This window comes from Silene latifolia, chromosome Y, assembly GCF_048544455.1.
Source record: "Silene latifolia isolate original U9 population chromosome Y, ASM4854445v1, whole genome shotgun sequence".
NCBI lineage: Eukaryota > Viridiplantae > Streptophyta > Magnoliopsida > Caryophyllales > Caryophyllaceae > Silene > Silene latifolia.
Window position 1 is genome coordinate 390959878 of NC_133538.1, and position 24263 is coordinate 390984140.

The 24263-nt window shown below is 41.6% G+C and overlaps 1 protein-coding gene across 1 annotated transcript; it reads right to left on the reverse strand.

Annotated features, from left to right (window-relative positions):
* Positions 1-14262: 14262 nt before the first annotated feature.
* Positions 14263-14889, reverse strand: LOC141632070 (uncharacterized). Its single transcript, XM_074444653.1, has 2 exons — positions 14639-14889; positions 14263-14497 (listed from the first exon to the last, which is right to left on the reverse strand). The coding sequence occupies exons 1-2, from the start codon at positions 14887-14889 to the stop codon at positions 14263-14265; spliced, it is 486 nt and encodes a 161-aa protein (XP_074300754.1).
* Between the last annotated feature and the right edge of the window lie 9374 nt (positions 14890-24263).

A 24263-nucleotide genomic window follows, 5' to 3' on the forward strand; every position in this document is an offset into this window, starting at 1 on the left:
CACACTTATTCAAGCGCCTCCGCGTGCGCCGCGGTGTGGCCCATGTCCACAATACCATGAACCTTAACTTGTTGAAGCCGGTCGTAAGCGAGCACGTATCCCCTGGCAACAGCAACTTTATATTTCCCCTGTAAATAGAAAAGACGACAAGACTCCTTGCCATCGCCCTTGACATCAGCTTTAATAAATTAGTACACATACATTCACTATTGTTTTAGCAGTATTTCACACGACGATAAAGTCCTGCCAGGGATTTAATTGCAGGGCGATCTAACTCAAATAATTAAACCTGACTAGTACGACTGATAACATAAAGAATGAATAACAAAGTAAGACAGAGATTTATACGTTGAAAAACCCTGGGAATAAGGGAAAAAATCACGGGCACTTAGCCAGGAGGGATTGTTACTATCTTTTAGGGTATCCTGACAGGGAATGTGTATGTCAGGCTAGAGGTAGTGAATAAATGATTAACAATTATGCTTAAGTAGTTTACAATGATAAAATGAGAGTGAGAATGAGTGAATAATCGATCATCCTTCCTTCTTCTGCTGCATGTTATTTATACTTTGCTTATAACGGCTCTTTCAAGGTCATTTTAGACGTTCCTAGTAAATAGGCCTTGTGCCCTATTTACCCGGAGGTAGTTGGTTGACTCTATAATCTACCAGCCGTTATATTTACTCAGCCAATTGATCCATACTCTTTGTATATTATGCTGAATAGGTCTTCTATGAATGTAAGAACCGCTTCTCTAGGTTTTAGTTGTGCTTTAGTTGTTGCCTGACTTGTTCTAGTAGTGCCCATCATATGGCTAGTGAGATATTCCTTAAGGCCTGGCCTAGTAGATGGCCTGACCTGTCTTTCCCTCCTACCTGGCACCTGCTCAGGTATTGTGTGCTTTGTATTGGTTTCCTTTTGTTCAGGCAAGGTTTGGTGCTTCTTTGCCTGATTATTATCTGGTTAGGCAGGATAATTCTTGGCCCAACAATTGCCCCTTATATCCTTATTCTCATTGGATCTGGCCAGGAATAAGGAGATAAAAAATCGGGCCAGGCAAAAAATATAAGAATCTTTACCGGAAAAGAATTTGAGTTCCCTTCAACTTCCTTAATGGCTAGTGATCATAAATGAAGTAGGTTCATCTAACCCTAGGAGAGTCATCATTGGACTCATCCACTTGCATTATCCGTTAGATTTTTGCGGTTATAAAATGCTTTGAGCCGTCATTTGCTTCCATATTTCCATTCTTCAATTCTTCAAAATTTCTTTCTATTTTCTCTAATTCCTTTGTGAGACAAATATTTCTTTGAAAATAATCTTTATATTCTAATCAAGAAAAATGGCTGGTGGAAGAAGGAGGGTGTAATACTCCGTATTTATGAGTCTCTGGGTACTCTATCGAGTAGGCCTTACTCTGTCGAGTAAGGGTGAGTTGCGTTTTAAAATAGTTTCTGACCTGTTGGGTACTCGATCGAGTAACTGGGATACTCGATCGAGTAAGGGGGCACTCGATCGAGTACCTTAGCTACTCGATCGAGTAGCCGGTTTACGGGGAGTTATTTTATCGGGTTTTGTTAATTATGCGATTAAGGTATATAATCTTTTCCGTCATTGTTCTAAACACTTTTTAAAACCTAAATTACTGTCAAGAGAGAAAGCAAAGTACGTTCTTCACTTTAATCGCATTGTTAGCAAATCCCGGAGTTTGGAAGGTCGGTTTTCATCGTTCGTTATACCGTTGAGATCCTTGCGTCGAGGGTAAGACCTATGTACTGTTTTTATGGTATTTCTTTTAAGTTGTTTAAACCCTAATATGGGAATTTGGGGGTTTTGTGTAGATTGTGATTTGGTAGTGTTTATGTGTTTGTATGATAGGAGGAGGTTTTGTAGAAGAGGCTTTTTGATACAAATTTGTTGAGACCGTCGATAGTTGTGCTTTCCGGGTAGGATTTCCTACTCGCATTTAGTCCCATAATGTGATGTTGATGTGTTGTGGTTGATTGAATAATATAGTAATTGTATTGTGACGGTTTGTTGATTATGATTGTTTGTCTCTGGTTCTTGAGGCGTGTCCTCAGCTGAGTGGGGTCACTTGCGGGAGTGACTTCACGCCCTAGTTTTGCCCTTCGTGGAACCCGCCACGGAAGGGGATGTGCACATTAATGGACAGGGTTATCGCTCATTATGAGGAGCGGGGATTTGGTGGGTACGGCCGTGCGGTCCCCACTAGCGTAGGCTGGTCTAGTGGACAGTCGGTGATTGAGATTCATGGGACTGATGTGATTGTGTGTGTGACGGTGTGAGATATCTGTTTATCGTATGGTTGATATATATATAGATTGTGTGATTAGTACTGACCCCGTGTTGTTGTTTGTAAAACCTGCGGTGATCCATTCGGGGATGGTGAGCAGTAATTGAGCAGGTTTGAGTTGAATCACATGGGATTGCTGGGATGTGCCACTGTCAGATGATAGAAGTCTTCCGCTGTAGCTTAGGCGTTTAATAAACTTTACATTTAGTTGATTAGACAGTTGGTTTGAGAACTTGTACCCGTATTTTGGGATTTGGCTTGATTTGTACTTTTCACTAAAGTTATACTATTAAATGTTGTTTCGTTATTGTCTTATGATTATCATGCCTTGGGTAACCGAGATGGTAATATCCTTATACCTGAGTGGTCCTGGTAAGGCACTTGGAGTATGGGGGTGTTACAAATGGTATCAGAGCGACGATCCTGAAACCTGTAACCAATGAATCTAATGAATATAGGGAGTCAATTAAAATGAACCCGGGGTAAAGGTTGTAGGAGCTAATGCAAAGGCTTGGAAGACGTCCTGAAATCGCGAACTTGCCCTACAATTTTGAACCGGTCACATGGGGGTTTATGTCGAGGTCGTATGCGTTGTTTGTTAGCTTGTGTGTGGATGTGATGAAGTATGTGTAATTGTTGGATGTTGGGAGTAGAAAGTTGAGAATGTGAACGAAAGATTGATGAGATATATAGAACTGTTGTTGGAATGAGAAGCATGATGCATGTTTACTATGTGGCGTTTAATAACATGATAGAGTTATTTCGTTGATTGTATGAGAAGTTGTGTAACATTATATGCTTAGTTATGATATAATGTTGGGATTTATAAAGTTGTTTATAATGTTGGAATATGATATAACATGTGGGTAGCGTTTTTGAGTTAGCATGACTCGATCGAGTGGGACTGACTTGATCGGGTGGGTATTTGACGAATTTGAATCCATAATCGTGTTTTTGGGCACTCGATCGAGTACCTCGGGCACTCGATCGAGTAGGGGGTCACTCGATCGAGTAGCTGGGCTACTCGGTCGAGTATGTTAGAGGTCAGAAGGTCTGTTTGGGGTCTGGAGTCGGGACACTTGATCGAGTATGATGGGCACTCGATCGAGTAGCCTGCTACTCGATCTAGTAGGTTAGGGAACTCGATCGAGTATGTCCTGGGCAATTTTCTTTCGTGTTTTGAGGTCTTGGTACGTATGTTTATATCCACCCCTTTTCTGATATAGTTTCAAGATGCCGCCCAAAAAGAATGCTTTGTATGCGAGAGCTGAGCTTATGAACATAGATGATATCGTTAAGATGTTGGAGCATCAGGATGCTCTTACGGAGGCTTTAAAGACTGTGGGAAAGGATAAGGATAAGGATAAGGAGAAGGAGGTTGATCACTCTAAAATCAACCTCTATATAGCGAGGTTTAACCCGAAAGAGTACAAGGGGGTTGGAGAGCCTAACCTTCTTGATAACTGGCATAGAGAGATGGAGAAGATAATAGATTTGGTTCATTGTCCTGATGAGATGAGAGTAGAACAAGCTGCGTTCTACCTGAGGGAGGCAGCTGGCAAGTGGTGGGATACGGTGAAGGTGAGTGCTAAGGAGTTGTATGCGAACCAAGGTTTACCTGCTATACCTTGGGAAGAGTTTCGTAAGGCTATGAGAAAAGAGTTTGTACCGGAGCATGTGAGGAGTAAGTTGAGAGAGGAGTTCGATGGGTTTAAGATGACATCTTACATGTCTGTGGCCGAGTACTACAGGAAGTTTAATGAGAAGTCTAGGTATGCTGAGAATATGGGTTTGAGTGAGGAGAATCTGGCGCTGAGGTTTGAGAGGGGGTTGACCCCTAAGATCATGGACAAGTTACCCGTGGGAGTCCTTAATGATGTTAAGGAAGCTTATGAGAGGGTTGGGAGAGCTGAGAGGTTGGTGGAGATGGCTCAGGAGAGAGTGAGTGAGAAAAGAAAGGCTGAGAGTGAGGGTGGAGGCCAATCTAGTCACAAGAAAGCCAACCACAATCAAGCTAAGGGGTTTTCTTCTGGGTTAGGATTCATTGCTGGGGCTTCCTTTGAGCGTGGCCGTGGAAGTGTTAGTGGTAGTTGGGGAGTGACCTGCTATAGTTGTGGTGGTGTAGGCCACAAGAGACATGAGTGCACAAGTGCACCTGGAACTTTCCAGAGACCTGCTCAGAGGTATGCGAGCAATAGACCGACTGGATCATGGGCAAACCGGGGAAGTCAGAGCTATCAGAGTGGAGGTAACCGCAACGGCGGTAATTCTTATCAGAAACCACCGACGAACAACAACAACAATCAAGGGTCGGGTGCTAAGCCGACCACATCACCAAAGACCGGCCCGTCCGGGAGGTGGACAAAGACCATGGAAAGTCGTTCATGATGGAGAAGAAAGCAGCTGAAAATGATACACACGTTATCACCGGTACTTTTCTTGTTAACGGTATTCATACCTTTGTTTTGTTTGATTCGGGGGCGTCTCAGTCGTTTGTATCTTCGAGTCATGTTAAACGGTTGGGTTTGAGGGTATATGAGTCTGTTAGTGAGGAAATTTTTATACCTTCGGGTGAGTCTGTAACAAGTGGGAGGTTATATAGGGATGTACCTATGATAGTTGGGCAAGTTGATCTACCTGTAGACTTGCTAGAGTTTCCTTTTAGCGGTTTTGAGATGATAGTTGGGATGGATTGGTTGGGAAAGTATAAAGCTAAGATAGACTGTCATCAAAGGAAAGTGTCTTTAAGAGGTCCTAAGGGTGTTAGTGTGTCTTATCGTGGGTTTCTGGTCAAACCCAAAGTTAAGTTGATTGCAGCTGTTACTTTGAAGTCTTATCTGAGGAAGGGATGTCCTTTAATCTTGTGCCATGTGAGAGATGACCGGATAGAGAGTCCGACAGTTGATCAGATACCAGTGGTGGTAGAGTTTGAGGATGTGTTTCCGGAGGAGATTCCGGGGTTGCCACCGAAGAGATAGATAGATTTCACAGTTGAGTTAAAACCGGGGACGGGGCCAATCTCTAAGGCACCGTACCGGATGGGTCCTTAGGAGATGGAGGAGCTTAGGAAGCAGCTAGATGATCTGATAGAGAAGGGATACATTAGACCAAGTGTATCGCCGTGGGGAGCACCAATCCTTTTTGTGAAGAAGAAAGATGGGAGTTTGAGGTTGTGCATAGATTATAGAGAGCTGAACCGAGTGACAGTGAAGAACAAGTATCCTTTGCCAAGGATAGATGACTTGTTTGATCAGTTGAGTGGTGCATCAGTCTTTTCCAAGATTGATTTGAGGTAGGGGTACCATCAGGTGAAGATTAGGGAGGTGGACATACCAAATACAGCTTTCACGTCGAGGTATAGCCATTATGAGTATGTGGTGATGCCATTTAGATTATCTAATGCACCGACAGTGTTTATGGATTTGATGAATAGGATCTTCAGACAGTTTTTGGATAAGTTTGTGGTGGTGTTTATCGATGATATCTTAGTCTACTCCAAGACTAAGGAAGATCATGAGGAGCATCTGAGGATTGTGTTGCAGACTTTAAGGGAGCATGAGTTGTATGCTAAACTGTCCAAGTGCGAGTTCTGGTTAGAGAAAGTTGCTTTTCTGGGGCATGTGATCTCTAAGGAGGGAGTAGCTGTGGATCCGGCGAAGATTGAGGCAGTGACAAAGTGGGAAGCACCAAAGAATGTTGCTGAGATCAGAAGTTTTCTGGGTTTAGCTGGGTACTAGAGACGGTTTGTGAAAGATTTCTCCAAGATAGCTAGACCTATGACAGCGTTGATGAGAAAAGAGAACAGGTTTCGTTGGGATGAGAGTTGTGAGACGGCGTTCCAAACATTAAAGGAGCGTTTGACCACAACTCCTATCTTAGCATTGCCTGAAGGGATCGAGAACTTTGAGGTTTATACAGATGCCTCAAAGAATGGGTTGGGATGTGTGTTGATGCAGAACGGTAAAGTGATTGCCTATGCTTCTAGGCAATTGAAGCCTTATGGGGAGAACTACCCTACTCATGATCTGGAGTTGGGCGCAGTGGTGTTTGCTCTCAAGATATGGAGACATTACCTTTATGGAGCAATCTTTAATGTATTTTCTGATCACAAGAGTCTCAAGTATATTTTCACTCAAAAGGAGTTGAACATGAGACAGAGGAGGTGGATGGAGCTGATTGGCGACTATGACATGGAAATTATCTACCATGAAGGGAAGGCCAATGTTGTTGCGGATGCTTTGAGTAGGAAGAGTGTACATTCTTTGTGTACAGCTCTATCTTTGATGAGGTTGAGAGATAAGGTAGCGAAGTTTGGTATACATATGATGCAGAGAGGAGATGCTGTGGGAGATTTGACGGTACAACCTGATCTTTATGGGGATATTCGTGGTAAATAGGCTTTGGATCCTAAGATGGTTGAGTGGAGAGCTGGAGTAGAGAAAGGGACAGTGTCTCGATTCTCCATTCACACATATGGTAGTTTGAGGTTCGATTGTAGGTGGTGTGTCCCTAATGATGAGGAGCTGAAAAAGTCAATCATGATAGAGGCACATTGTACACCATATTCAGTACATCTAGGTGGTGACAAGCTATACAAGGATTTGAAGAACACGTTTTGGTGGCCTGGGATGAAGAAAGAAACAGCAGAGTTTGTGGCCCGTTGTTTGATATGCCAGAGAGTTAAAGGGGAACAGCGACGACCACAAGGTAAGATTCAGTCTTTAGAGGTACTTGAGTGGAAATGGGAGTCCATTTCTATGGATTTTATCGTGGGTTTGCCAAAGAGTCAACAGGGTAACAACATGATTTGGGTAATAGTGGATCGACTGAGAAAGTCAGTTCACTTTGTTCCAATGAAAGATACATGGACTAAAGCACAATTGGCTATGGCCTATCGAAAGAACGTGCTTAAGTTACATGGAGTCCCTAAGAACATAGTGTCTGACAGAGATGCGAGATTTATATCAAGGTTTTGGAAAGAGTTGCAGGAATCGTTGGGAACAACTTTGAAGATGAGTACATCATTTCATCCTGCGACAGACGGTCAGACTGAGAGAACGATCAAAACTCTTGAGGATATGTTACAAGCTTGTGTGATGGACTTTGGTGGTAGCTGGGAACAGAGGTTGGATTTGATAGAGTTTTCTTACAACAACAGCTACCACACTAGTATTGGTATGGCACCGTTTGAGGCTTTGTATGGGAGGAGATGTAGGAGTCCGATTTGTTGGGACGATAGTGCTGAGGCAGTGGTTTTAGGATCAGAGATGGTACATGAGATGGTTGAACAGATTAAGATGATCAGGGAACGGATGAGAGCAGCTCAAGATAGGCAAAAGAGCTATGCAGATCTACATCGCCGAGATATAGAGTTTCAGGTTGGGGACAAGGTTCTTCTGAAAGTGTCTCCTATGCGTGGGGTAATGAGATTTGGGAAGAAAGGCAAGCTGAGTCAGAAGTTTATCGGGCCTTATGAGATCTTAGAGCGAGTTGGGGAAGTTGCATATCGTCTGGCTTTACCAGCTGCGTTAGAGAGAGTGCATAATGTGTTTCATGTATCGCAGCTGCGGAAGTATGTGAGTGATCCGTCACATGTGTTAGAGGCAGAGAGCTTAGAGCTAGATGAGTCTTTATCATATCTTGAGGTGCCTAAGCAGATTCTTGACCGAAAGGTTAGGAAGACTAGGAGTGGTGAGACAGTGTTGCTTAAGAACCTTTGGTCTAACCACGAGACAGAGGAAGCTACATGGGAACCAGAGGAAGCTATGAAAAAGCGTTACCCTTTCCTTTTTGATCAGGTATGTATGGTTACGGGGACGTAACCTTGTTTCTTTTAGGGGGGTAGGAGATGATCGCAAAGAGTTTTTAAGAGTTTTTGTACCCTTTTGTATCTTGTGTCGGTATGGTTGTCGGGATGAGTAAGGGTTAGTAACATGTTTTATGTTGTGTTTTGTTTTGGTTGTTGAGTCGGGAGTGTTGTGGGTGTATCTTTGTTTTGTGGTGGTTTGAACTTCGAGGACGAAGTTCCTTTTAAGGAGGGAAGACTGTAATACTCCGTATTTATGAGTCTCTGGGTACTCTATCGAGTAGGCCTTACTCTGTCGAGTAAGGGTGAGTTGCGTTTTAAAATAGTTTCTGACCTGTTGGGTACTCGATCGAGTAACTGGGATACTCGATCGAGTAAGGGGGCACTCGATCGAGTACCTTAGCTACTCGATCGAGTAGCCGGTTTACGAGGAGTTGGTTCTCGGGTTTTGTTAATTATGCGATTAAGGTATATAATCTTTTCCGTCATTGTTCTAAAAACTTTTCAAAACCTAAATTACTGTCAAGAGAGAAAGCAAAGTACGTTCTTCACTTTAATCGCATTGTTAGCAAATCCCGGAGTTTGGAAGGTCGATTTTCATCGTTCGTTATAGCGTTGAGATCCTTGCGTCGAGGGTAAGATATATGTACCATTTTTATGGTATTTCCTTTAAGTTGTTTAAACCCTAATATGGGAATTTGGGGGTTTTGTGTAGATTGTGATTTGGTAGTGTTTATGTGTTTGTATGATAGGAGGAGGTTTTGTAGAAGAGGCTTTTTGATACAGCTGTTGAGACCGTCTGATAGTTGTGCTTTCCAGGTAGGATTTCCTACTCAGTATTAGTCCCATAATGTGATGTTGATGTGTTGTGGTTGATTGAATAATATAGTAATTGTATTGTGACGGTTTGTTGATTGTGATTGTTTGTCTCTGGTTCTTGAGGCGTGTCCTCGGCTGAGTGGGGTCACTTGCGGGAGTGACTTCACGCCCTAGTTTCGCCCTTCGTGGAACCCGCCACGGAAGAGGATGTGCACATTAATGGACAGGGTTATCGCTCATTATGAGGAGCGGGGATTTGGTGGGTACGGCTGCGGTCCCCCACTGGCGTGGCTGGTCCAAAGGGACGATCGGTGATTGAGATTGATGGGACTGATGTGATTGTGTGTGTGACGGTGTGAGATATCTGTTTATCGTATTGTTGATATATATATAGATTGTGTGATTAGTACTGACCCCGTGTTGTTGTTTGTAAAACCTGCGGTGATCCATTCGGGGACGGTGAGCAGTAATTGAGCAGGTTTGAGTTGAGTCACATGGGATTGCTGGGATGTGCCACTGTCAGATGATAGAAGTCTTCCGCTGTAGCTTAGTCGTTTAATAAACTTTACATTTAGTTGATTAGACAGTTGGTTTGAGAACTTGTACCCGTATTTTGGGATTTGGCTTGATTTGTACTTTTCACTAAAGTTATACTATTAAATATTGTTTCGTTATTGTCTTATGATTATCATGCCTCGGGTAACCGAGATGGTAGTATCCTTATACCTGAGTGGTCCTGGTAAGGCACTTTGAGTATGGGTGTGTTACAGAGGGCTATTGCACCAAAGGCTACTGAGACTGATCAGGCTTCGACGGTGGTAGACGTCCCAGAGATTATCTTTGAGGATGAAGTTATGGAAATTTCTGCCCCTGCAGAAATTCTGTCTATCACACACAAGGGTGTCACTTTTGCCCCTGTGAAATCATTATCTGCTTCTTTCCCTGAGGCCAACTAATTTAAACCTTCATTCGAACATTATTTATAAGGCAGAGGTCTACTCCCATTTGGTGCTGAGGTCTAGGTTCCTGAGAGTGGTCCAGTCATGGCTAACTGGTGCAGTGCTGGCTGGTTTTGCATTTTCGAATAGGCGTTCAAAGGGGGTTTCAAGCTTCCCTTTTCTCCATTTATTGTTGAGGTTATTAGGGCCATCAAGTTTGATCCTTTTCAACTTATGCCGATGGTTTGGAAGATTGTTCAATCTGTTGAACATCTATGTGCCAAACACAACTTGGTGATTACTCTTGAGGAGTTCAAGAATGTTTATCATTTGAAAAGCAATACCACTGGACGCTTCAACTTTCGAGTCAGGGCAAATATGACTCATCTGATAACCAACTTTGATTCAGGCGATGATAAGGGTTGGGCCACAACCTATATGTCCATCAGGGCAGATTCTGTTACCCCTGATCTGGATTATCTTAACTATCCGGCTGTGGAGGGTGGCAAGTTCTTTTTCCCTGCGTTCAATTCATATTATAGTAGTATATAATTTAGATTTTATTGATAAACTTACTTGTGTTGTGCCACAGTGGCTGACTGGGCTTGTGATCCTGATGATGAGGGGTTGGCTGATCAGATTGCAGCTTTTATGGCCTTGCCAGATGAGGAGAGGGCGTGGCCTACTTGTCTTGGTCAAGAGCCCTTGCCTCGCTTTAAGAAGGCTAAGTTGAGCACTTACAAGGCCGCTAGAGGTGCCAAGGCTTCAGGGGCCTCATCAGGTAGTAAGTCTTTGTCTTTTCTTTATAGATTTTGATGCCTGAATATATTTTAGTATTACTGATATAGAATTTCGTCATTTAGCTACCAAGGCATCTGTGAGGATTGCTAGTTTTGGCATGTCCTTGGTAAAGGCACGCGTTTCACAGATTACAGGGGAAAAGTCCTGGAGTATTGAGGCTACAGGGAGTGACAGCACGCTTCAAGTCCAGGTCCCTGCTCATCAGGTGTAATTGGTGCCTCCTCCGCAGGTTGTGGTTGATGTTGATGAGCCTAGTCAGGCCGGCAAGAGAAAAAGGTCGGATGAGGCTTCTAAGGGAGTTGGTGGTGTGAGTGAGGTTAGGGAGGTTAGGGCTAGGCTTGCTGATGTTCAGTTTGCTAAGGAACAAATCCAGGCTCACTCTTTTCAAGTTGATGATTCTTACTAGAAATATCAGGCCGAGGAAATGTCTGCTCTGGTAGTAGCTGCTATGTACCGTTCCAGGGATTATGCTGCTAACCTGGTTACCATGCTACAGGAGGTATGATTCTTTTCTCCTTAGTTTTATTTTGGTTGTATGTTTTTGTTCTAGCTTGCCTGATTTGTGATCTTCCTGCAGAATGTGGATGACATGTTGAGGGGTGCTCGTGAGCTGGAATCTTCAAATGTTAAAAAAGAGACTTTAGACTGGGAGATGCAATGCCTGAAGAAAGACGCTGAATCTTTGAAGACGGATTTAGAAGTGTTAAAAAGGGAGAATGAGTCTTTGAAGAAGGAGAATGAGGCAGGTAAGGCATGATTGGTTGTTGAGACGTCAAAATTGGGGTCTGCTCAGAATGCTGTGAAGTCCATCCAGGCTAAACTTGCTACAGGCCAGGATGAATTGAAGGCTGAGAAGCAGGCTATGCAGGATCAATTGAAGGCAAATGAGGAGCTGGCTGCTGAAAGGGATGTGGTGCAGGGCAGGTATAAGGATGCTGCCTTGTATTTCTTTGGCAAGGGTCGTGTAGATGCCATGAAGGAGCCTGTGAAAGTCAGGCCATATTGGAACCCGGAGCAAGAAATGGCTGATCTCAATGCCACATATCCTAATCATTGCAAGTTACATGTTGATGACGAGGTTGATTCTCCCCCGCTCAAAGAAAAAAGCGGTGAGGCTGACGAGGATGAGGATGATGAAGAGGACGAGATAGTTGATGAGGGCATTGGTTCTGCTACTGCTTCCAAGGCAGGCTGATAATTCGGTTTAGGGTATTCTTTTTTGGCCCATCCAGGGGGGATGTGTAACACCCCCATTTATTTAAGAGCCTTTACTAGGCATTCCTAGATAAATGAACGTGTTACCATCTCAGTTACCTGAGGTAGTGAATACAAAGGTAGACGAAACCACAGTAATTTAAATAATTATAATGTTTAAATGACCTTATTACATAATCCAAAATAAATAATTAAATTAATAAATAGAACTGCAGCGGAAAACTAAATAATACGAATAATAAATATTGTTTGTTCTTCTAAGGTGATCTAGACAGCTAAGTAAATGCCATATCCTCTCGCCCTTCAGCTCCCCTTCTAAGCCTGCTCAATTACCTGAAATCAATCTGCTCCCCAATTATTGGTTCATCACAGGTGTTTAACGAATACACGGTCAACCCGACGGTTGAGTAGGAATATCTAAACAACAAGAACAGTACATCAATAATACAGAATAACATGTAAATGATCAATCCCGATCACAACTCCAAATCTCCACACATCCTCCATACACAACCCGAGACACCTATATAAATAACCCGAGACACCCTTATCAATAACCCGAGACACCCTTATAAACAATATATCAACATCAATCCCGAGAGACCCTTTTATATACCGCCACCCGTGGACCGGTTCTTCATTTTACCCGCCACCCTTGGACCGGACCTTCAAAACATCAATACAATATACAATATGGATAGTAATAAATTAACAAACACAACATTCAACAATCAAACATCCAATTCCAACTAACAATTATTTAATAAATCACACCAATGCATGTTCGAGTTCAATAGATAACCTACCTCAGCGGCAAATCCAATAAAGCAGTCCAATAAAATAATCAGAAATACTCCACTTCAAAACCGTCACCTAAACGAAATATTATAATTTAATTATTAATTATTCAATTCATTATATTAGTTTAATTAATTACAATTTAATTTAATTAATTATTTTCCCGTGTAAAAGATTACGTAAAAATCCGACTTAATAAACAAATGGAATCAAAGCAACCCAAACCCCCCATACAATGCCGTACACCACGTGAAAACAAAACCCAAACACCATGACACACCAACAATACCGAGTCCCAAACCCCTCACCAAGACCAGCCCATTGCGACACCACTAGCCACCGACACTACCACCCAATCCTACCACGCTCTAGCCTGCACCACGGCCAACCCCGACAGCCCTTAACCACCACCTGAAACCTCCTATACAGGCCCCAAAACCCCGCCCTAAACAGCTCCCGAAAACCCGACACGAAAACAACTAAACCCGACTAAATCACCACCCTACTGCCACCATGACCACCCGTGGCCACCACCGTGGTCTCCCTTGACCCACGGTAGTTCCACCACCTGCTACACCCACGCACGACCCACCAAACGACTCAAAACCCACCTAAACAGCTTAAACCCGCGTGAACCACCACAACTTGATAGCTCACCACACCAACCACCACCCCGACTCCACCATTAAGACCGTCCATAGCCGAGCTATCCAGCCACCCAAGTCCCGTGTTTATTCGTCCAACCATGAAGTCACTAAACCAGTCTTAAATCCGCGACAACCATAAATTTAGACGCGAAATTCGCCTTCCACGGTGGTCGACAACAGCCACGACAAGTTCCACTAACATCCCCACGGTCAAGGCCAACTACTGAGGGTAACGGCACGGTTCACGGTGGTCTATACGGAGTTTAAACGATAATTTAATTAAATACAACTATATAAATATAAATTGAGACGGTCTTACCTTGAGACAACAATAATTGGATGAATTCTCTTATTTTTCTCCCTTAGATCTTTCTCTCCCTTGCCTTAGATCAATTATTGTGTTTTTATGTTTTTGTATGCTTATGGGTAGATACAATAGCTTATTTATATAGGTGTAGGAAGGAAAGAGGGAGGAAGTTTCCTTAAAGCAATTACCTTTATTTTTCCTTTTCTTTTTAATTACTCCCATATTAGTATTAGTAATAATATACAATTACAATCCCGACTATATAATCAGGCCCACGACCCACATTTCTTCCGTTTTAATTATTTTATATTTTATTTCTGTCTTACAAATTTATTATCCAATTAATTAAATTATTAAATATCATTTAAAACACATTTTAATATTATTCTACCGTCTAAAATGTGGGGTATTACAGTCTTCCCTCCTTAAAAAGAACTTTGTCCCGAAGTTCACCAAATACCCAAACAACAGAAATAATATCTCAAATAAATTCCAACTAAATTTCTTATTAAATTCTTCACAAGATAGTTTTATTATTAAATTTATCATAAAAATGTTATAAAATATGAGATGTTACATCCTATCCCCCTAAAAAAGGGTTACGTCCCCGTAACCAACTAACTCAAAATAAAAAGACTAGGATACTTCTCTCGCATAGTAGCTTCAACTTCCCATGTAGCTTCTTCCACCTTATGATTAGACCATAAAACCTTCACTAACGCAATCTCACCACCACGAGTCTTCCTCACTCTCCTATCCAAGATTTCCTTAGGCTCTTCAACATAAGTCAACTGCTCATCAAGCTCAACATGCTCAGGCTCCAGCACATGAGTAGGATCACTCACATACTTCCTCAATTGTGAAACATGGAAAACATTATGCACTCTATCCAAAGCTGGAGGTAATGCTAAACGGTAAGCTACCTCTCCAACTCTGTCTAAGATCTCATATGGCCCAATATACTTTTGACTCAACTTCCCTTTCTTCCCAAACCTCATCACACCTCTCATAGGAGACACTTTAAGCAACACTTTATCACCCACAACAAATTCTATATCACTCCTTTTCAAATCTGCATAGCTTTTCTGTCTATCCTGCGCTGCACGCATCTTTTGACGAATAATGTGCACTTGCTCCACCATTTCCTGTATCATCTCAGGTCCCAATACAACTGTATCTGCCCTATCATCCCAACACACAGGACTCCTACACTTTCTCCCATACAATGCTTCAAAAGGTGCCATGCCAATACTAGCATGGTAATTGTTATTATATGAAAACTCAATCAAATCCAACCTCTCCTCCCATGATCCACCAAACTCCATCACACAAGCTCTCAGCATATCCTCCAAGGTCTGAATATTCCTCTCAGTCTAACCATCTGTAGCTGGATGAAATGTTGTACTCATCTTCAACTGAGTCCCCATCAAAGATTGCAATTCTTCCCATAACATAGATATAAACCTTGAATCACGATCAGAAACAATATCCTTTGGCACACCATGAAGCTTAACCACATTTTTGACATAAGATTTAGCCAACTCAGCTTTACTCCAAGTATCATTCATAGGAATGAAGTGAGCTGACTTATATTAGTCAATCGATCCACAATCACCCATATCATATTATCCCCTCTTTGAGTCTTAGGCAACCCCAAAATGAAATCCATCGAAATACTCTCCCATTTCCACTCAGGCACATCCAAAGACTGAACTTTACCATGTGGTCTCTTATGCTCTCCCATCACTCTTTGACAAACCAAACATCTAGCAACGAACTCAGCAACCTCTTTCTTCATCTTAGGCCACCAAAAAGTCTTCTTCAAATCTTTATATAACTTATCTCCTCCAGGATGAACAGAATATGGAGTAGAATGAGCTTCAGTTAAAATCTTTCTTTTTAATTCTTCATCATCAGGTATACACAATCTCCCATCAAACCTCAAACCACCATCACTACCCACGTGAAACCGCTTCTTCCCGCCTTCTACCCCGGCTTCACCCATGGCCTCTCTCCACCGTGCCACTCTCGCATCTCCTTCTTGCTTCTTCCTGATCTCTTCATACAACTCTGGCTCAATGGTCAAATCTCCAATTGTTTCTCCTTTCTTGATCATAGATATGCCCATCTTTTCCACTTCCTCACGCAATTTCATCCTAGACATGGCAGTACACAAAGCATGGACATATTTCATACTAAGTGCATCCGCCACCACATTAGCCTTCCCTTCATGATAAATTATCTCAATGTCATAATCTCCAATTAACTCAATCCATCTCCTCTGTCTCATATTTAGCTCCTTATGAGTATAAATGTACTTTAAGCTCTTGTGATCAGAAAATACCTTAAAAGTAGCTCCATAAAGATAATGACGCCACAATTTCAAGGCAAAAACCACCGCGCCCAATTCCAAATCATGAGTTAGATAGTTTGCTTCATACTGCTTCAGCTTTCCCGAGGCATAAGCTATTACTTTCCCATTCTGCATAAGCACACATCCCAAACCATTCTTCGAAGCATCTGTATAAACTTCAAAATTCTCACTCCCTTCAGGTAAAGCTAAAATATGAGCTGTAGTCAGGCGCTCCTTCAGAGTTAGGAATGCCTTCTCACAACTCTTATCCCACTGAAACTTATTCTCCTTCCTCATCAAGGTAGTCAAAGGCTTAGCTATTTTTGAGAAGTCTTTTACAAACCTCCTATAATAGCCAGCCAACCCCATAAAACTTCTAATATCCCATGCATTCTTCGGTCTCTCCCACTTGGACACTGCCTCAATCTTGCTTGGATCCACTGACACTCCCTCCTTTGACACCACATGCCCCAGAAAGGCAACCTTCTCTAAGCAGAACTCACACTTGCTCAACTTAGCATAAAGATTATTTTCCCTCAGGGTCTGCAACACAATCCTCAAATGTTTCTCATGCTCTTCTTTATTCTTAGAATACACCATGATATCATCGATAAAGACAACCACGAACTGATCCAAATAGGGACTAAACACACGGTTTATTAAGTCCATGAAAACTGCCGGTGCATTAGTTAATCCAAATGGTATAACAACAAATTCATAGTGTCCGTACCTTGTCCTAAATGCAGTCTTTGGAATATCTTCGTTCTTAATTCTCAACTGACGGTACCCCGACCTCAAATCAATCTTAGAAAATTTTCCAGCCCCACTCAGTTGGTCAAATAAATCATCAATCCGCGGCAAAGGGTAAAGATTCTTGATAGTCACATTATTCAACTCTCTGTAGTCAATACACAACCTCATGCTCCCGTCTTTCTTTTTAACAAATAACACAGGTGCTCCCCAAGGTGACACACTCGGCCTCACATATCCCTTATCCAACAACTCCTCCAACTGCTTTTTAAGCTCCTCCAACTCTTTAGGTCCCATCCTATAAGATGCTTTAAAAATTGGTCCCGCCCCAGGTTTTAGGTCAATGCCAAAATCAATATCCCTCTGAGATGGTAACCCTGGAATCTCATCTGGAAACACATCCTGAAAGTCTTGTACAAAAGGTATAGATGCCGCACCAGGCACCTCCTCTCGCATGTCCCTCACATAACACAAGATAAACTCACCTCTCTTCCTCAAACAAGATTTTAAGGTAACTGTTGAGATAAGTTTTATTTTTGGTTTAACTACAAATCCCTTGTAAGACACTTTTATTCCCTGAGGTCCACCCAAGGTTACTTTCTTTTGGTGACAATCTATAAAGACTTTATATTTACTCAACCAGTCCATCCCTAAAATTACCTCGAAACCACCCAAGGGAAATTCAATTAAACTGGTCAAAAAGATAGCTTCCCCAATTTTAACTGACACATCTCTATACACACGACTACAAGGTATGGAATCCCCCGAAGGTATATCAACTAGTTATTTTATCTCATCATATTCTTTCAAGTTTAAAGTCCTAGCATGCTTACTTGAAATAAAAGAGTGGGTAGCTCCCGAATCAAACAAAACAAAGGCAGGCTCAGAATTAACAAGAAATGTACCCGTGAAAACATGAGCATCCTCCTCAGCAGCTTCCTTTCCCTTCATATATAATTTCCCACTACTCTTAGCTCCAGTCTGGCTAGCTGATGCTGACCCATTCTGCTGATTTCCACCGTTCAATATCTTCTGAAAATTATTGATTTGATTGTTGTTGAAGGAATTGTGATTGGAATAATTGTTGTTGATCCTCTGATAATTGCCACCACCAGATCTTGGATTATAATTCCCATAATTCTGCATAGGAGTACGATAGCCTCCACTCTGGTTCACATTTACAAAACCCCTTCCTTGACTTCCCATATGAACTCTACAATCAGCAAACTTATGACCCACTTTCCCACATCTAAAGCAAGTAAGCACACCGCCTTCCAAAGATCCTCCTCTGCCGAAACCTCCCCGGTTTCCATTCCCATTCTGCCCATTGTTGGAGAAAAAAGATCGGTATGGATTCACATTTTGTTTCTTATTCCCAGCATTCTCACTTGCAGCCTCATTCTTTCTCTTCTCACCCTTTTCTTTCTTTTCTTCCTTAAGCATATCTGCAATCCTCTCAGCATGTCCAGCCCTTTGATACACGTCATCCATGTTACTTGGTTGCCCAGCTGCCAGCCTCTTTTTGATAGTTGTGGTCAACCCCTTCTCGAATCTAAGTGCCAACATCTCCTCACTGAAGTTTAAGTCTGCAACATACTCAGATAGCTCCATGAACTTATTGTAGTAGGTCTCCACTGTCATCTCATCTGTCATTTTGAAAGAGTCAAATTCTGCTCTCATTATGCTCTTAATGTGCTTTGGAACGAACACAGCATTCATAACCTTCTTGAACCCCGACCACCTCACATAATCACTTCCACTATTTGCAGCAGCCTCTCTCACAGCCTCCTTGCTTCTAGTCCACCACATACCAGCTTTCCCTCTTAGATAATAAGCAGCCTGATCCACTTGTATTTCCGTAGGACACTTCAATAGCTCAAAAAGATTATCAAATTCTCTGTGCCAATCTCCCAATAGAGAAGGTGCTCCCAAACCATCATACTTTGTCGGATTGTGCCTCGCAATAGAAGCACTCACTTTAGCTGAATCTTACACTGACCCATTGGCTTTCAACGCAGCTGTCAATGCCTTATTTATAGCAATCAGATGATCGATCTCCTATTGAGACATAGAAGTGGGTGTAGGGGTAGATGTAGCTTTCTTTGGAGGCATGGTTCTGATGTTAAAAGAAAGAAAATACACACATAAGCTTTTGTTCAGGAATTTAGGCCTAAGGTTTTTAATTAATACACCTGCAAACAAAACAACATATGATTAACTGGACTGGCCTAAAGCCAGCCAACCACGTGACCCACGACCGTCCAAAACCGCCACACCCCTACGGTTGTTAACCGTTCAAATAATCATCACCCACAAAACTTATTGCTTAATCATTAAATTACTACACTAATCATGGCTTAGGGATCACATAACCGCATATCACTAGACATAATATTTCTAATTCACACAACACCCATTCATGTAGATTAATAATTCACGCTATTATATCAAATCAATTTATATAATTTCAACTAAATAATTCAATTCACTATTTGATGCATATTATCACCCAAATTTCAACACAAATCCCAATGGTTACTCCAATTCTAACGGCTGTAGACCAAAATGCTATCATATATTACTTACCTCAATCCGCGTCCTGCAACAAGGTTAGAAATTTCTATCTTAAGAGAGATAATGGACCTTTAAGACAGAAGATATCTTCTAATTACCCCACTCGTTCAATTCTCTCAAAGGTGTCCGGTTCAAAACTGAAAGGGCCAGAAGTTTGGTGTGAGGGGGCCCCTAACTCATCCCAAGCCTTAAGGGGCTCCTAACAGTTTCTACTCGCGTTAATTTTATTAGACTCATCCTAAATTCATTGGGTTTATTTGTTTTAGGCTTGAGGAACGTACGCTCTGATACAACTTTGTAACACCCCCATTTATTTAAGAGCCTTTACTAGGCATTCCTAGATAAATGAACGTGTTACCATCTCAGTTACCTGAGGTAGTGAATACAAAGGTAAACGAAACCACAGTACTTTAAATAATTATAATGTTTAAATGACCTTATTACATAATCCAAAATAAATAATTAAATTAATAAATACAACTGTAGCGGAAAACTAAATAATACGAATAATAAATATTGTTTGTTCTATTTAATAAATCACACAAATGCATGTTCGAGTTGAGTAGATAACCTACCTCAGCGACAAATCCAATAAAGCAGTCCAATAAAATAATCAGAAATACTCCACTTCAAAACCGTCAACTAAACGAAATATTATAATTTAATTATTAATTATTCAATTCATTATATTAGTTTAATTAATTACAATTTAATTTAATTAATTATTTTCCCGTGTAAAAGATTACGTAAAAATCCGACTTAATAAACAAAAGGAATCAAAGCAACCCAAACCCCCCATACAATCCCGTACACCACGTGAAAACAAAACCCAAACACCATGACACAAAAAAAATACCGAGTCCCAAACCCTTCACCAAGACCAGCCCATTGTGACACCCCTAGCCACCGACACTACCACCCAATCCTACCACGCTCTAGCCTGCACCATGGCCAACCCCGACAGCCCTTAACCACCACCTGAAACCTCCTATACAGGCCCCAAAACCCCGCCCTAAACAGCTCCCGAAAACACGACAGAAAAAAACAAAACCCGACTAAATCACCACCCTACTGCCACCAAGACCACCCGTGGCCACCACCGTGGTCTCCCTTGACCCACGGTGGTTCCACCACCTGATACACCCATGCACGACCCACCAAACGACTCAAAACCCACCTAAACAGCTTAAACCCGCGTGAACCACCACAACCCGACAACTCACCGCACCAACCACCACCTCAAGCCACCCCGACTCCACCATTAAGACCGCCCATAGCCGAGCTATCCAGCCACCCAAGTCCCGTGTTTATTCGTCCAACCAGTAAGTCACTAAACCAGTCTTAAATCCGCGACAACCATAAATTTAGACGCGAAATTCGCCTTCCACAGTGGTCGACAACAACCACCACAAGTTCCACTAACATCCCCACGGTCAAGGCCAACTACTGAGGGTAACGGCACGGTTCACGGTGGACGATAATTTAATTAAATACGACTATATAAATATAAATTGAGATGGTCTTACCTTGAGACAACAATAATTGGATGAATTCTCTTATTTTTCTCCCTTAGATCTTTCTCTCCCTTGCCTTAGATCAATTATTGTGTTTTTATGTTTTTGTATGCTTATGGGTAGATACAATAGCTTATTTATATAGGTGTAGGAAGGAAAGATGGAGGAAGTTTCCTTAAAGCAATTACCTTTATTTTTCCTTTCCTTTTTAATTACTCCCATATTAGTATTAGTAATAATATACAATTATAATCCTGACTATATACTCAGGCCCACGACCCACATCTCTTCCGTTTTAATTATTTTATATTTTATTTCCGTCTTACAAATTTATTATCCAATTAATTAAATTATTAAATATCATTTAAAACACATTTTAATATTATTCTACCGTCTAAAATGCGGGGTATTACCGGATGTTCCCTGGACAAACTATCTTTTAATTTTTTGCTAGTTGGTATTTGTCCTACCCGGGGGGGAGGTTCCCTAGGCAAACTTTGTTCCTTGCTTCATGAGACTTTTTCCTTAGTATAATTTGAAGTTGGTTTCTTGTTCCATTGTATGCTTTAGTCTGATTAGATGGTACCTATTATAATGCAATTTGAGACATTTGTTAAGATAATGCCTGCCATGAGGGCTTATGGCCCTCAATCCGTTCAGGAAATCGTGGCTTTTTGGCCTATCTGGAGGGTTTTTTGAGTAAGAGGGGTGGTTGCCTGTCAGGAGGGCTTAGGCCCTCAGCCTGTCATGAGGGCTTTAAGACAAGTGGCCTGGATTTATGTCACCGTCATACCTGTCTTTTCATACTGAGCTCAGTTTTTGTGTGTCTTTTATATGTGGTAAAAATGCCATAGTTTGTGAAGCATTTCTGAGATGTTGTTCAGGTTGTGTGGAGTGGCCCTCAATCCTGAATAGTTGTTTAAGCCTGCAATTATAATGACCTAGATAATTGTAGTAAAGGCGTAAAACAAGTTTTCAGGATTTAACATGGTAATTTGAAATATATGGTAAAAATTGCAACTAGTAGGCAAGCACATATAAAGAGCATAGAAGGAACATGGATTATTTAATTCAGGGGGTTACACATAGAATCTTGTGAGGTAAGAGATAAGGTTAATAGTCTTACCTGGTTGGAGCATTAGATAAGTGGTTTATACATGAAATAGTTTTAAGTGGGAGATATTCCAGGATCTGGGGATCATTTCTCCGTTCAGGGTCTGTAGCCTGTAGGCTACCTGCCCTACTATTGAATCAATCAGGTAAGGTCCTTCCCATGGAAGAGCAAGTTTGCCAGCGTTTTTATCTTTTGTATTTGGGAAGACTTTACGTAGGACTAAGTCTCCTTCCTTGAATACTCTGATATTCACATTTTTATTATAGCTTATGGCTACAGTTTGCTTGTAGGAGGCTATTCTAATTTTGCCTGCATCTCTCAATTCTTCAGCCAGGGTCAGGCTATCTTGCATTAGTGGCTTGTTTTCTTCCACGGTATTCAGGCTGCTTCTGGTAGTTGGTATATGAATTTTTTCTGGGATCACTGCTTCACAGCCATAGACCAGGGAGTAAGGGGTCTGGCCTGTGGATGTTTTAGGTGTAGTTCTGTCAGCCCAGAGGACTAGAGGGAGTTCTTCAGTCCATCTGCCTTTTCTTCTCTTTAGTTTTTTCTTCAGGCAACTGATTACCACTTTGTTGTTGGATTCAGCCTGGCTGTTGGCTTTTGGATAGCATGGTGTAGAGGTTACCAGGTTGATATTCCATTGTGCACAGAAGGCCATTGTCCTTTTTCCCACAAAATGAGTGTCATTGTTACAAACTATTTCTGAGGGGATGCCATATCTACATATGATGTTTCGTTTGATAAATGATAAGACATCCTTCTCCTTAACTTGCTTGTATGAGTCAGTCTCTATCCACTTTGAAAAGTAATTAGTCATGGCTAACATGTAGACTTTTTGTCCTGGAGCTTGGGGTAGTTACCCAGAATGTCCATTCCCCATTTCATGAATGGCCAGGGGGTTGAAATAGAATGTAGTAGCTCTGATGGTTGATGAATGAATGGAGAGTGAAGTTGGCAGGCTTCATATTTTGAGCTGTAAGCTAGGCAGTCAGCCCTTAGGGTTGACCAGAAGTAGCCTGTCCTTAAAACCTTGTTTGCCAGGCTTCTGTCGCCGTTGTGATTTCCACAGTATCCATCATGTATGTCCTCAATAACCTGTTTGGCTTCATGAGGCTCCAGGCATCGCGGGTAAGGTCCAGTCTGAGACTTTTTAAACAAGGTGTTATTTATAATAGTATAGGTGGAAGCTTTAATTATAAGGGCCCTTGTTTCATACATGTCTTTTGGTAAGATCCCCTGCAAGAACCAATCATAGTATGGTTTGGTCCAGCAGTTTGTGTTCTCAGTGATGGGACAGATTTAGTCAGGTTTTGTAATGGTTCGTTCGAGCAGGTGAACAATAGGTATCTTGTCAAATATACTAGGGCTGAAATTTGATCCCAGACTTGCTAGGGTATCAGCCTGGGTGTTTAAGTCTCTTGGTATTTGATCAATGTCAAATGAACTAAACTTTTTGCAAAGGTTTTTGACGTACTCTAAATAAAGAACCATTTTGGAATCCTTTACAGCATAGGTTCCTTTAACTTGATTGGAAATTAAAAGTGAGTCAGTTTTTACCTTGAGATTTTGCACGCCAAGATCTATACATACCTTGAGTCCAGCTATCAGGGCTTCATATTCAGCTTCATTGTTTGTTGCTTTAAATTCACAACTGATAGCCTGAGCAATTAAATCCCCTTGTTGTGATTTTAGTACTAATCCTAGGCCAGTTTCTCTCATATTAGTTGCTCTATCTACTTGTAAGGTCCATTCCTGGCCTAATTTTTGGGTGTCTAGATGATTGACCTCTTTTATGAGGTCTGGTTCTAGGCTGGGACTAAATTCAGCCACAAAGTCTGCTAAAGCCTGGGATTTAATTGTCGTTCTAGGTGCAAAATTTATGTCATAAGTACTGAGTTGTACTGACCATTTTGCCATTCTGCCCAAAAGGTCGGGTTTTCTGAGGACAAATTTGATAGGCAGGTTGGTCTTGACAATTATTGGGTGACTCTCAAAGTAAGGTCTAAGTTTTGTGCAGGATACAATTAATGCAAGTACGTATTTTTCAAGTAATCCATTCCTTGTTTCTGCATCCAGGAGACTTTTACTTACATAATAGACGGGATGTTATTGGCCTTCAACTTCCTTAGTCAGGACTCCACTTACTGCTATTTTAGTGACTGATAGGTAAACCGTCATGGGTTCTCCTTTGTTAGGTTAGACCAGTAGTGGAGTAGCCAGGTAAGTCTTTAATTCTAGGAAGGCTGTTTCATGTTCAGGCATCCACTTGAATGACTTGTTCTTCCTGAGGAGGTCATAGAAGGATCTGCA

Bases quoted from the DNA above. Each gene is read 5' to 3' on its own strand.
- LOC141632070 (XM_074444653.1), bottom strand. From the start codon at position 14,889: ATGGCACCTTTTGAAGCATTGTATGGGAGAAAGTGTAGGAGTCCTGTG. The intron at 14,498-14,638 runs GTTTGGGAAGAA...TTCACAATTGAG, and splicing joins CCTATGAGAGGTGTGATGAG to GAAGTATGTGAGTGATCCTA.